This window comes from Mobula hypostoma, chromosome 4, assembly GCF_963921235.1.
Source record: "Mobula hypostoma chromosome 4, sMobHyp1.1, whole genome shotgun sequence".
Lineage (NCBI taxonomy): Eukaryota > Metazoa > Chordata > Chondrichthyes > Myliobatiformes > Myliobatidae > Mobula > Mobula hypostoma.
Window position 1 is genome coordinate 27,135,841 of NC_086100.1, and position 13,879 is coordinate 27,149,719.

The 13,879-nt window shown below is 39.3% G+C and overlaps 1 protein-coding gene across 15 annotated transcripts in view; it reads right to left on the reverse strand.

Moving 5' to 3' along the window:
* trip12 (thyroid hormone receptor interactor 12) overlaps window positions 1-13,879 on the reverse strand; it is a 161,240-nt gene that overhangs the window by 58,037 nt on the left and 89,324 nt on the right. For all 15 annotated transcript variants that reach the window (XM_063045452.1, XM_063045444.1, XM_063045454.1 and 12 more), the window contains 6 exons: window positions 11,547-11,775; window positions 10,815-10,933; window positions 10,447-10,645; window positions 8,554-8,654; window positions 5,597-5,771; window positions 3,952-4,093 (listed from right to left, as the gene is read on the reverse strand). In XM_063045452.1, the coding sequence (XP_062901522.1) occupies window positions 3,952-4,093; window positions 5,597-5,771; window positions 8,554-8,654; window positions 10,447-10,645; window positions 10,815-10,933; window positions 11,547-11,775 (965 nt within the window). The remainder of the gene's footprint in view (window positions 1-3,951; window positions 4,094-5,596; window positions 5,772-8,553; window positions 8,655-10,446; window positions 10,646-10,814; window positions 10,934-11,546; window positions 11,776-13,879) is intronic.

The following is a 13,879-nucleotide window of genomic DNA, read 5'->3' on the forward strand; positions in this document are numbered from 1 at the left end:
TCAGGATCATTAGCAAGTTTACTAATCATGCTACCCAAATGCTCATACAAATTATTAATGTATACAAGAGGATCGAGTACCAATCTCTGTGGCACACCACCATTCACCCCCAAATCAGAAGAAAAACTGACTCACTCCACCAAGCCAATTTTTTATCCATTTGGTGAACTCTCCCTAGATTCCATGTGTTCTAACCTTCTGACAATACAGCACTTTATCTATGCTAACCAGTCATGTCTATCTATACTAATCCCACTTGCCTGAATTAATTTCATATCCTTCTATGCTTAACTCATTCAACTGCCTGCCCAGACGCCAATTAAACGTTGCTACTGTTCCTGCCTCGACCACTTCCTCTGGCCCCTCATTCTAGAAACCAATGAAAAATGTATTCCTTCAGATCCACTTTTTAAAAATCTTTTCCTTCACCTTAAGCATCCAGTTTTAGACATCTATAGCATGGCCTAACCATATTTTGTAGTATTGTACTCAATGTCTCAGCCGCTGAAGACAGGCAAACCATTTGTCAAAAACCTTGTAAGTTCACTTGACATTTCCTGCCCTGCCCTCAAGTCCTTTGGTTATCTCTTCAAAAGAAACCCAAGTTCATGGGACATGACTTCCCACTAACCTTTACTACATAATCTCAATCAGTCCTTGTCTTTCCAAATACATCTCAGAAAGCCATCAACAAACTGCCACCACTGATACAAGGATCACCAGACTGCAGTTCCCTAGAAAACCTCTGCTACACTACTTTATATTAGCTACCTTTCAACTTCAGCAACTTCACCAGTGGTGACCACTGTCACAAAACTCTGCAAGGACCCTGACAATCTTACCCCCACGATTCCACCCTGCTAACTATAATACCCTAGAATACACCTCATCAGGCCTTGGGGATTTATCCATCTTTATGCATTTCAGGATATTGACTTTACAAATTCTGCCCCCATTGACTCAATAGCTTTCATGTCCTTCTCTACAGTAGATACAGATATGAGGTATTCACTTAAGACCTGGTCCATTTCCCATGGCTGCACGTACCTATTTCCACATTAATCCTCAAGGAAACCCACTGTCTATCTAGCTATCCTTTTATTTGTAGTTTACTTTCAGGATTCTTATCAGAAAGTTTCGTAGTCCCTTTTTCCCTCCAAATTTCTGTATACCAACATTGCATACTCTTAAGGGATTTGCTTGATTCCAGCTGCCTATACCACATATACAATCTCTCCTTTATCCTGACCAAATCTCCTTAATATCTCTCATCAGCCAAGGTTCCCCAATTTTGCCATCATTTCCATTCACTTCAACAGACACATGCTATCCCTGAACTCTTTTTGTCTCACTTTTAAAACCTCCCACTTGCCAGACATCCCTTTACCCACAAATCAACTTTGAAAGTTCCTGTCTAATGCCAGTGAAATTAGCCTTCCCCCAATTTAGGACTTTGAGGACCAGTCCAATAATCTTCAGAGAATCTTGAATTATGCTTACTGGCCCAAAGCACTCCTGCATTGGCAGGTGATCCACTTGCCCAGCCTTTTTTCCTAAGCAGAAGTTGAAGGCATCCTTTTCTCAAGTAGGGGCATCTACATATCGCTGCGAAGAACTTTCTTGGACACACTTTACAAATTCTGCCTCCATCTAATCACTTAGAAGCAAAGCATTTACAGCCAATGTGATAGAAGTTATAATCACCTATCACAACCTTTTAAATCCTACATCCATCTGATTTCATATACACAAGTTCCTACCAACATTTGGAAGGCTGTGAAATAAAGTAATTAATCTCTATTTCTAAATTTCTTGTAGCCCAGTAGACACAAGCCTCAAAAACAAAGCATGACCTCTCCATTCTTACATTAATTTTCTAATACGTTTTCCTACTACTAGCCAAATCTGCAAAGCCTTTTGCAATCACTTCTACGACATCCAGAACCCTCCATTTCAGAGCTCTGCACTCATTTTTGTTTAGATAATATGCTTACTTATCAGTTTAATGCAAGAAAAGTTACCCCCCCGATTATGATCTACAGGTGTCCCCCGCTTTTCGAACGTTCGCTTTATGAAACCTCGCTGTTATGAAAGACCTACATTAGTTACCTGTTTTCGCTAACAGAAGGTGTTTTCAGTGTTACGAAAAAAGCAGCGTGCGCCCCGAGCAGTCAAGCTCCTCCTCTGGAACTGCATTCTAGCCAGCAATGCTTAAACACGTGTCTGTGAGCAGCCGTTAGCAAGCTAAGTTCTAAGGTATCGGAAAAGCCTAAAAGAGCTCATAAGGGCGTTACACTTAACGTAAAACTAGACATAACTAAACATTTCGATTGTGGTGAACGAAGTAAGGACAAAGTGAGTTTGGCTTGTGGAAGTTGACGAAGATGATGTTGAAGAGGTTTTGGCATCCCAGGACCAAGAACTGATAGATGAAGAGCTGATGCAATTGGAAGAGGAAAGGATAGCAATCGAAACCGAATGCAGTAGCGAATAGACCGAAAGTGAAGTCGTCCAGGAACTGAACGTGAAGCAACTGCGTGAGATGACAGAAAAATGTGCGAGGATAAGCAGTCAAGCATACTGTCGTTTTTCAAGCCTTCCACATCAGCCACAGCAGACGACGAACCTCGACCTTCGACATCGAGGCAGGCAGACAGACATAGAAGATGACCTGCATGCCCTGATGGAAACAGACGACGATGAGAAGACACCCCAATGTCCCACCACCCCAATCCCCGGGCTGCAGACCGATACTTTGCCACGGTGAATGCAGTGGTAGCCGGGACGCACCCAATACATCTTTAAGAAAAAAGCTGAAATAAACAAGCTAATTAATTAGGTGCCGCCCAGCATGTAAATGTCAGCCCAGCTCAGAGGCGATTGCTGATTGCGTCGCCTCTGATCTGGGCCGACATTTACCTGTCGGGTGGCACCTAATCAATTAGCTTGTTTATTTCAGCTTTTTTCTTAAAGATATGCTGGGTATGTCCCGGCCACCGCTGTACCGCTGCATTCTTCATGGATCGGTATTGGTCGGCGGCCTGGAGGGTGGGGACCACTGCACCACCCCAACCTCTGATGACTCAGCTTAACACACCATCAGTGTGCTTGGCGCTGTCTTCCCGATTCCCGTAAGTGATACTATACTGTACATACATTATTTCTACTTTATATAGGCTGGGTATTTTTATGTGTTATTTGGTATGATTTGGCAGCTTCATAGCTTAAAGGTTACTGGAGAGAGTGTTTCTGCCAAGAGCATGTGAGATTTTCGCTACGGAGAACAGTGCAGCAATAATTGTAAAAAAGTATTTCTACTTTACATAGGCTATGTATTTATCACATCATTCCTGCTTTTGCTATTTGTTACTGTTATTTTAGGTTTTGTGTGTTATTCGGTATGATTTGGTAGTTGTTTGGGGTTATTTTTTGGGGTCTGCGAATGCTCACAAATTTTTCCCATATAAATAAATGGTAACTGCTTCTTCACTTTACGACATTCCGGCTTATAAACCATTTCATAGGAACGCTCTACCTTCGGATGGTGGGGGAAACCTGTATATGCAAGACCTTTGCCCACTCATGCAAAATATCAATCTCTTTGTAGTCTTGTGTCCTCTTTACAACTTTCCTACCCGTCTTCATCTCATCTAGTTAATTAGAAGTTTAAATTGAAGTAATAGATTTTTTTGTACAAAGGATGGAAAGTGTTCAACACCTCTTGCAGTCAAGAGAAATGAGATGACAGGACAATTCTTGCCTGTTAAGCAATGTTATGTTGGGGAACCAGGGCATGGAGACCAACGATTACAACTTAGCCCAGTTTTACTATATAAAGAATTCAATCTATCATATGAATGCCAGACACCAAGACATCCAGTTAAAATCTCTAAGTTATAGTCTATAAACTAAATAATTATTTAGTGGTTTTCAAAAAAAACTGATTCACACCTGCAAACTTAGTTGTTCAGTGGCAGAGCAAAGTCTCTGAAGTACATTCAGTGCAGGATTACTTGCGTCCACATTCTCTGAGGTGAAGTAACGGTCAACAAATTTATGGGCTTGTTCCTTTATCCACACTTTTATCTTCTCTCTGAAAGGCAAGTGTTTGTTCAAAATACAAATGGCAAAATCTGCAAGGTACCACACAATCAACAAAATAAAATGGCACATAGCTTCATCTTTTCTACCCCTATATATAAAATTTGCCTCAGAAGCAACAGTAATAAATGACAACATCTGAATATTCTTACAAGATCCAACTGCTAGTACATGGACCTATGTAGAGTGCTCATGCAAAGCTAGAACTGAAAGAAACAAAGTCAGGAGAACACAGCAGTCATTGAGGGGTCAGCTGTGGAAAGGACAAGCAGCATCAAGTTCACAGATGTCAACATCTCAGAATCTGTCCTAGAACCAGCACAATGATACAATCATAAGGCGCACACCAGCGGTTCTACTTTGTTAGAAGCTTGAGGAGATGTGATATGTCACCAGGGATTCTTGCACGTTTCTACAGCGATGCTATATAGATCATTCTGACAGGCTGCATTACCACCTGGTATGGAGGCTCCAATCCACAGGATCGCTGCAACGAGGGGTCACAGTTTGAGGATAGAGGGGAAGCCTTTTAGGACCGAGGTTAGGAAAAACTTCTTCACACAGAGAGTGGTGAATCTGTGGAATTCTCTGCCACAGCAAACTGTTGAGGCCAGTTCATTAGCTATGTTTAAAAGGAAGTTAGATATGGCCCTTGTGGCTACAGGGGTCAGGGGGTATGGAGGGAAGGCTGGGTTCTGAGTTGGATGATCAGCCATGATCATAATAAATGGCGGTGCAGGCTCGAAGGGCCGAATGGCCTACTCCTGCACCTATTTTCTATGTTTCTATGTTTCTATGTATAACTTCCCCCACCATTGAGAACATTAAGAGGCAATGCATCAAGAAGCTCACATCCATCACTAAGGATACTCAGCATTTGGGACATAGCCTCTTCTTGTTACTACCACCAAGGATGAAATACAGGAGCTGAAGACTCATACTCCATGATTTAGGAACAGTTTTTTCCCCTCCACCTTCATATTTCTGAATGCTCCATGAACAAGTACCTTCTTTTGCTCTAGGTGATTTATAGTAAATTTTGTGTCTTTGCACTGTACTGCAGACACAAAACAATTTCATATACAATTGATAAGCTTGATTTTGAAATGTTGAATTCGGACAGCAAATAGCATTAAATAATTGGGGAATTAAGGCCATTCCAGCACCGAAATAAGTGAATGTTTGAATGAGAGACATTGGTTTAGGAAACTGCACTCTGTGCTAGAAAACAAATTTCACAGCTATCAATACAGCTATTACCTGGAATATATACTAAACATCTGGTTATCAATTATGCACATCGTGTAACTACAGATTGGAATCCAATCACTTTAATAAACTTAATGCCATACAAATTAAATTGGCCAATAACAGTACTGTTGAGCAAACTTCCAAATAAAGCAAACTTAAAAGAACTAAAGTGTCGGGTTATTTTAACTCTACAATCTGAGACAATGTAAAGTTAGTTTCCTGCACATTTCTTATAGAGTAATACCTGTTGTTTGACATTGTATCCTTTGAGGTGACCCGTGCAATGCCACTTACTCCGGCAGTACGTGCTGGTTCAGCATTGTTGCTATTTGACTGTGTACTTAACCTTCCCCACGTTTTTGGATTCAAACTTGCAAGGAAGGAAGATTTGGGAGACTGGGCAGCTGTGGGGCTCTTTGCTGTAAGAAAAACAGAAGCTGGTAAAAGGTAGTAAGATGCACAAGATTCCATTATAGAGATATTTTCTAAAGTTCAAACTTCTCTTCAAAGATGAATTAGTGAAGTTATGAAATTATGCAGTGCTTTCAACAACATTGCAGCCTAATTTTAAACTCTGCCCAAGTACAACCAAAACAGCTACTGATATCCAGCATTTCAACAGTCCATTGGTGATCTGGTGTAAAATAATCTGATCTGATTAAAACAAATTTTAATACAGCTTTCATATCTTTCAACTAAACCAAAGATGGAAAACTTGCAGCATACTCTGAAGTACATGAACAAGTTCACAAACCCAACCAACAGTCATAATCCACCCACACTGGGACAAAAAAAAACTCACGCACAAAAGTTACAAACCTCGTCTTTGAAATTAAAAATTACATGATTGGCTAGAATTTAACACACTGACTTTCAAATATACCTTTGAACAGTTTGCAAAACAGTCACAGATATAGCTACTATCCTTCATGTATACTATACACCGGTCAACTGTCAGGAAAATGCAAGAATCGATTATTAAGGACTTGTGCAGTGCCAAAAATTAAGTACAAAAAAATCAATGTAAATAAACAAAACATGACTTGGGATCTGGGATCAGCCATAATGGAATGGTAGAGCAGATTCAATAGGCTGAATGGCCTAATTCTGCTCTTATGTCTTGTGACAAACCTAGGGACTTCAGGATGTAAAAGAGGGAATCAATGCACTTTGGATTTTATAGTTGCATTTAATAACATGTCATACAAAAGTGTTGTAATATGAAACAATGGGATAGTGCTAACACTTATCAAGTTTGGCAGTAACATTCTGTGGATAATTTAGGGGATTGTTTAAAAGGGCAATAAATACATTATTTGCATATTAGCAAATTATTGTCATTTCTGTAGGTCCTCATCTATTTCATTAATGAATAACGATTTCATGAAATATTTGATGACAATGCTGGGTGGGAAAATGAAATGCAAGGTAGATTGGTTAAGTGGACAAGTTAGAAAATGCAGTGTAGAAAGCAAAATTATGCAGTATTTTAAATGGATAAACAGCAAAATTATTTCAGTTCTGAATATTTCACATTTGTTAATCCCACAAATGCAAGTGCTATTTACAAAAGTAGAATTCAGAATCCTTGGCTAACTTCAAAACCAGTCACTTCCTTCAAAATTGTCATGTAAATTATATTATCATGTGTTCCTATATTATGTACTGCACTGTACCGCTGCTGCAAAGTTAACAAATTTCACAACATATGCTGGTGATATTAAACCCGATTCTGAATTGCTTACCCACATATTTGTTACTATGTACACAGTATAGGCGAGTACTCCTTATCCAAAGTGCTTGGGACCAGAGGAGTTTCAGATTTTGGAATATATAATGATAGCCAAGGATCGCCATCATTTCCAACTCTTAATTTGTGCTACCAGTAAGCAGTCTTTGTCTTACACTTGTTCATCTTTGTCTTACACTTGTTCATCACATACATACTTAACAGTAAAAATGATTACATACCATTAATATCATGAAAACATAATGTGCAGGGTAACAAAAGCAGCAACAGGAGAATACCTGAATCATCTAATGAGCAACAAACAAAGCCAGCCTTTCAGTTTCCACCCATGATGCAGTGTTTTGATTAAAAGGTTACATTACTGTATTTGTACAGTATTTGCTTAAGTTTTATTTAGGGTACAAGAACAATCATTGTAGACTTTTTCTGTTGAGATTTTCATTCGTGATCTTGGCAAATTTCTCTGCAGCTTTGCGATCAACAGATTCTTTAAAAAAAATTAATGCCATGCCTTTCCTTAAACTTCTGTAGCCAGCCTGTTGAATATTCACAATTGCCTTCAATTTTTAGATCGCCGTTATAGATCTTTGCTAGTTTTATGATCATCACATTAAGCACGTGTTCACTCTGTCCGTACACGATTGAGATCTTCATTTTTCGCCTTATGCACCATTTTTCTGTTTTTCACCAAGATTAGATTAGATTCAACTTTATTGTCATTGTGCCGAGTACAGATACAAAGCCAATGAAATGCATTTAGCATCTTACCAGAAATGCAAAGAATAGTGTTATTTACAAAATAACTGCAAATAAAAAAGGTACTACAGCACACAAATATAGAAGTACTGAGACAGTACAATATGGGTGCAATACTGCTTAGCGCTGTGATGTGAGGTTCAGCAGGGTCACAGCCTCAGGGAAGAAGCTCTTCCTGTGCCTGCTGGTGCTGGAGTGGAGGCTCCTGTAGCGCCGACCGGATGGGAGGAGAGTTAAAAGTCCATGGTTAGGGTGAGATGCATCTTTGATAATGCTTTTCGCCCTGCCCAGGCAGCATTTATGGTAAATGTTCTCAATGGTGGGCAACTGGGTGCCAATAATCTGCTGGGCAGTTTTCACCACATGCTGGAGTGCTTTGCGGTCCGATACGGGACAATTGCCATACCAAACTGAGATGCAATTGGTGAGTATGCTCTCAATGGTACAGTGGTAAAAGTCCACTGTACCATTGTTCATTACCTATGAGGTCACTTCTCAGAACTGTCTGTGGTGCACAGAGACCTGTGCGTCATCTGGGAACCTTCCCAGCACCCTGTGGAGTTTTCCATTTGTGACATTATGTTAGTGCTCAAAAAATTGAGCTTTTTGCATTTTAGATAAGGAGTACGCAACCTGTAATAGCAAAATAAAATTGCCATTTTCATAAGTAGACCACAACCATCTAAGAATCATACCTTGATTGTCTATTTTATCATCATCTCTTGGAGGTGAATACTTTGTCCTCCTGGTTACACGTTTTGGCAATCTCTTCCTCTTTAAGACATCACTTAATCGCCTGGAAAGGGAAAAAAAACATTCCTGTAAGTGGCCCTGGCAGCATTCCTGAAAACTCCAATGCATATCAGAAAGAGTCAAATATGTCATTTACAATCACCAGGCAAATTGAGCATTTTTTAAATAGAAAAATATCATAGTAAACCACAACAAGGGCAATGAAGCAGATCATCAGTTAACAGCTTCTATGGTGCTTGTACTTGCCAAGATACCGACGCACTTGTTTCCTCAGAGTCTTGGCCAGTATTACAGAAAGTAGTTACGTCTTATAGCTGCTAATACATTGACTCCGAAAGCAGTAATATATTCATTTTGTCTTCACTAGTTGAACAGAATGATAAAGGTGACATCCTGCAGACAGATTACAAAACTATTGGATACTCTTCTCCTGAACATACTGCTTCTGACTGGCGGAAGATTGCAGCCTACAATTTCCTTTTAAGAATGCATCTTTGGGCTGACTGAGTGATCTGGCACTTCTGCAATCTTCTGGGGGATTCACTGCAGCCAAGTGTAACTATGGGCATGCTGGGGTTGTACACAGCACCAAATGGCAGAACACAAACCTGTAGCTGGCTCCATTACTCTGCTCCAATTAAAGCGCCAAGTACGATTAAAATTGTTGAGGACGAGAAAGGGAAAATAGGAGTTCAGTGCTGTCTGCTGGCAGGCAGAATGTACAGATGTCTTAGGCTGGGTTTAGGTGTGGCTGTTGCCCTATAGCCTTCAGGCTGGTGGGTTCCACAGTTGTGGCCTCACTTTTGACTATGCAGTTCATATTTCTTGTGTTTTTGTTTACTACTTTAGATTGCAATTCGATCAGAGCGCTTCAGTGCTGAACTGACTCTGGTTATTGTTATTTGTCTACTTTTCATTGTTTGCACAAACTGTTATTTCACACATTGGCCGTTTGATGGCCTTGAGATTTTTTTAAAAAAAAACAAGGCTCTATTTTGTTTCTTTGTTTTTGTGGGTGCCTGCAGGAAGATTGATCTCAAGCCTGCATACATACTTTGATAATAAATGTACTTTGAACATTGGGAATGCAAGTCAATGTACATGGAGTCTGGGTTGGCACTCAGCATTTCCACCAAAAGCATTAAATGGTGAACCTTGTGCCACCCTTAAAAGCTTAGATATGGTACACAGAATACATTTTCCTTAAAGAATGCGCCTGTCATTTGGACAGCAAAGAGTACTGACCATACACATGAATCCAAGGGTGAATTTGTGTGCGCAGATTTTTGTTAGCTTATGTTAGTCAATTTCGATATCAAGTTAAAATTAAATGCTGATGATTCTAACCTTCCACATCGCTGATCGGAATAGTTTGTTATTTATCAACGTTAGGTAGTCTTGAGATACGAAATAGAACCTTAACATACAGGTTTCACTAGTAGCTTATAATATTTTCTCAAGTAGCTTTAGTAAAATTTAATACCTGGTGATGTTTTACAGCACATGTTTCTGTTAGCAATTAATTGCACTTCAGATTTACATGATGCCTACCAGGATCATAATAAACCTTTCCTGCTGTGGGTGGATTGTTTAATAAAGTATGGAACACAGAAACGATGAGGATTCAACCAGTAGCAACTCAATGTAAGCTCCACACCATGTGCTGCTTTCAATAAGCTTAGAACAAAATTTAAGGCTTTTAAGGATAGGTAGAAACTGTTAAGTTCATCTACTTAATATCCAGTATCATTAATCTATTTGTGAACCAATTAAGTTCCAACTTGATTGGAATGCAAGAATGTTTTGCTACTTGAAAGCAGAAACTTCAAACTTACCCCTGGGGGCTCAAATCCAAAGAGTCATCCATACTTTGGAAGCTGGGGGATCCGAGATCAGGAATGGTATTGCTTGCAGCTGTGGCTGTGCTAATTGTAGCCGCTGTACCCAGACTTGCAATCCCACTACTGCATGCCTTTGGAGGGCTGGTCAACAGGGTCTCAGACTCCGCTAAATTTTTCACTTGATGCATTACACCTTTGACCAAAATGCAGAAGTTATTTCATATTTCACTCAAGATTGCAAATTTTAATTACAGAAAAGAGTAGAAATTAAAGTGTTTAACCCAAAAATAATAAGATCATTAATCTGTAACAATTAGTCCCATGAATAAAGCCCACAAGATGCAATAAAAAAAATTCTGAACCTTCTCTTCTGAAATAAACACTGAAAATATCCGGTAATTTCTGCATTAAAATCTCTGCCATCTGAAGTGCTCCTACTACGATCTTGAAATCTTGACTTGATAGCATGGAAGCGATGTGGCTGTTGGATTTTGGTGGTGGGATATGGTGGTGAGGACAGGGAGGAAGAGGAAACAAACGCATCATCAGTTCCTGTTACTTTGAGGTTAAGAAACAGCCACATTGAAGCACCATCATGCCAGCTTTTATAGTTCAAGTTTAATTGTCATTCAGCCATACAGCCAAACGAAAAGGCATTATTCTTTTTGCAAATGATTTCACAATCCTAAAAATTAACACCTTGAAGTATTGGCCCATTTCAGCCACTCCACTACCTCTGATGAAAGGATACTGAATACATTTAATGTTTTTCTCCAAAGATGCTGCTTTATCTGATAAGGGTTTCCAACACAGCTTCTATTTCAGATATCTTATGTCTCCAGTACAGCACCATTCAACTTGTATATAAATTGTTCCTTGCTTATCCCCTAGGTTGTGTTACCTCTGGTTATTTTGCCAATTAAATTGGAACTACATCTCTGATTACTGGTCCTCTTTTTTTTAAAAAAAGGATAAAACTCAACAGTAGGATACTTAGTCTTCTCACAAATGTTCAATACTCAATTCCGAAATGTTCAAAAGAAAAGTTGTGTACATTATAGCGAAGTACAAAAGAGTCTACAATTAATACCTACCTGGAAACAGCATGATTTTTTAGAACGTCCTTTAGAAGTTCAGCATCAGCAAAATAAATTATTCTAAGAATTGCTCTAAGGCACTTGTGTCTGACAGCAGGTCCAGCTGATGAACTATACACTTCATACAACACACCAAATAATGTCTTTATAAAGCATTTAGCCAGGTCTGGATCCTCCCTCATTAGTTGAGCACGTGCATCATCCTTCCTGGTTTCAGAGTGACCACCTACGCAATGAAAATCAAACATCAGACTGTTACTCCGGCAGCTTCCACATTTGCATCAAGCTTCATAATAGTTCAGTTACTTTGCAGAATTCTGGAAAGTTCTATTCAGTGGCAAGGAATGAAGGTAAAATAGCAACCTCTTCCTGAAGCATCAAGTGTCTCTTAGTTACATGTACGAAGCAGGCTGGCATGACCTATCTGCCTCAATCAACTACATAGTTTCTTAAATCCAGAGTTGGAGATTTAATAAGATATAAAGGAATAGCAAAGGAACAGGTCCCTTGAGCCTGCCATGCTGTGCAAATTAAGCTAATGACTTAGCTTAATTAAACCTAATCTTTCAGCCTGTACACATTAGAAACTTTATTAAGCATAGTTAAATGCAAGCTGTATAAATCCAAAGGAGCATCAGGAATGCTGATTCTTAAGGGTCTCTTTAGACAAGAATGTCACAGTACAAAACACGAATCTCTAGAAATCTCTGCCAAAGCATATTATTGAATTTATCTAATAAAGCTGTAGAGATTGCAAGTTATTACTGAAAAAATATTCTTGTTCTTGCTCTGGACTGTATAACAACCAGGCTATTGATGTATGAAAGGGCATTAAGTGTCGTTCTAGAAAGCCCCGAACTACAATATGGAAGGACACTAAAGACAGATAGCTCTTTAAAAAAAAAGATAAAACAAAACAAATTAACAAATCCTTAATGCAAGGGCTTTCCCATTCCCTCATACAAATATTGAAACTACTAAAACACATGCAGAAATCAAATTTAAAACTAATTTCAGTACTGCAGTATCTTGGCAAGGTGCTAATCAGATTAAACTGTTTCCTCACTTCCTATTCCTGCAAGGAAATTATTCATTTATAGAAAACTCTACATCAAACAGCAAACTGACTGAAGCATTATGACCATCAATTCTAGGCACGAATTTTTTTTAGAAATGCAATATTTTGAGAGGATAAAGCAATTTACAAAAATGATCCCAAGTATGAAGGATTGCAATTACGTGTGAAATATCTGGTCTAATTTCAGAAGATACTTTTGGAGGATTTAGAGATTTTTTTTCCCTCCAATGGTTTAAGGGTATAATCAGAAGTAACCCAAAGAAAAAATCTTCCTACTTTCTAATAAGTGGTTGGAATATGAATTGCATTCCCTATTGATGTGCATACACAGCAGTCAAAACCTTCAAAGGGAAAATAGGAAAAATTCTTAAATATGAAAAGTTTTACAAAGTTGGAAGGAGGGAAGACTGCGAATCAGGACAAACAACTCTTCCAACAGGCCTACAGAGACACAATTGAAAGCATGGCCTTCTTTTGGTGAGCAATTCCATTATTTGTTAAATGTTTTCTCAGCTAGCGCTAGATCTACAGCCTACAAGGTTTTTGAAACAGAACAAAAAAAAATCACTAATTTAACCAAATACTGGAGTAAATTATCAACCATGACCTCTAATCATAACTTTGTACATTGAACAGCACAGCATGAAGCCCTTCAGCCCACAATGTCTGTACCAAACAGGATGCAGAACCAAACTAAAAATTTTGCCTGTACATAATCCATTATCTCTCCATATTAATGTGCCTTTCCTAACAGCCTCTTCCACTAACCCCTCCACTGCCAGCACTTCTACCATAGGAAAAAGATTCTGACTGTGCCTCTCAATTTAATAAACTTCTATCAGATCGCCTCTCATCACAACCCAAGTTTGTCCAACCTTTCCTTATAGAACATACTTTCTGATCCAGCCAGCACTGGGTGTAAACCTCTTCTGCACCCTTTCCAAAGCCTCTATATATCCTTCCTGCAATGTGGCAATCAAAATTGGGGCACCAGAGTACCTTTGTGTTAGCGCTCGCTTTACAGTGCCAGCAACCTGGGTTCAATTCTTGCCGCTGTCTGCAAGGAGTTTTACCATTCTTCCCATGACCGTGTGGCTTTCCCCTAGGTGCTCTAGTTTCCTCCCACAATCCAAAGACGTACCAACTGGTAGGTTCATCGGTCATCGCAAATTGTTCTGTGATTAGGCTCGAATTAAATGGGGGATTACTGGGCGGAGCAGCTTGCAGGGCTGGAAGGACCAGTTCCATGCCA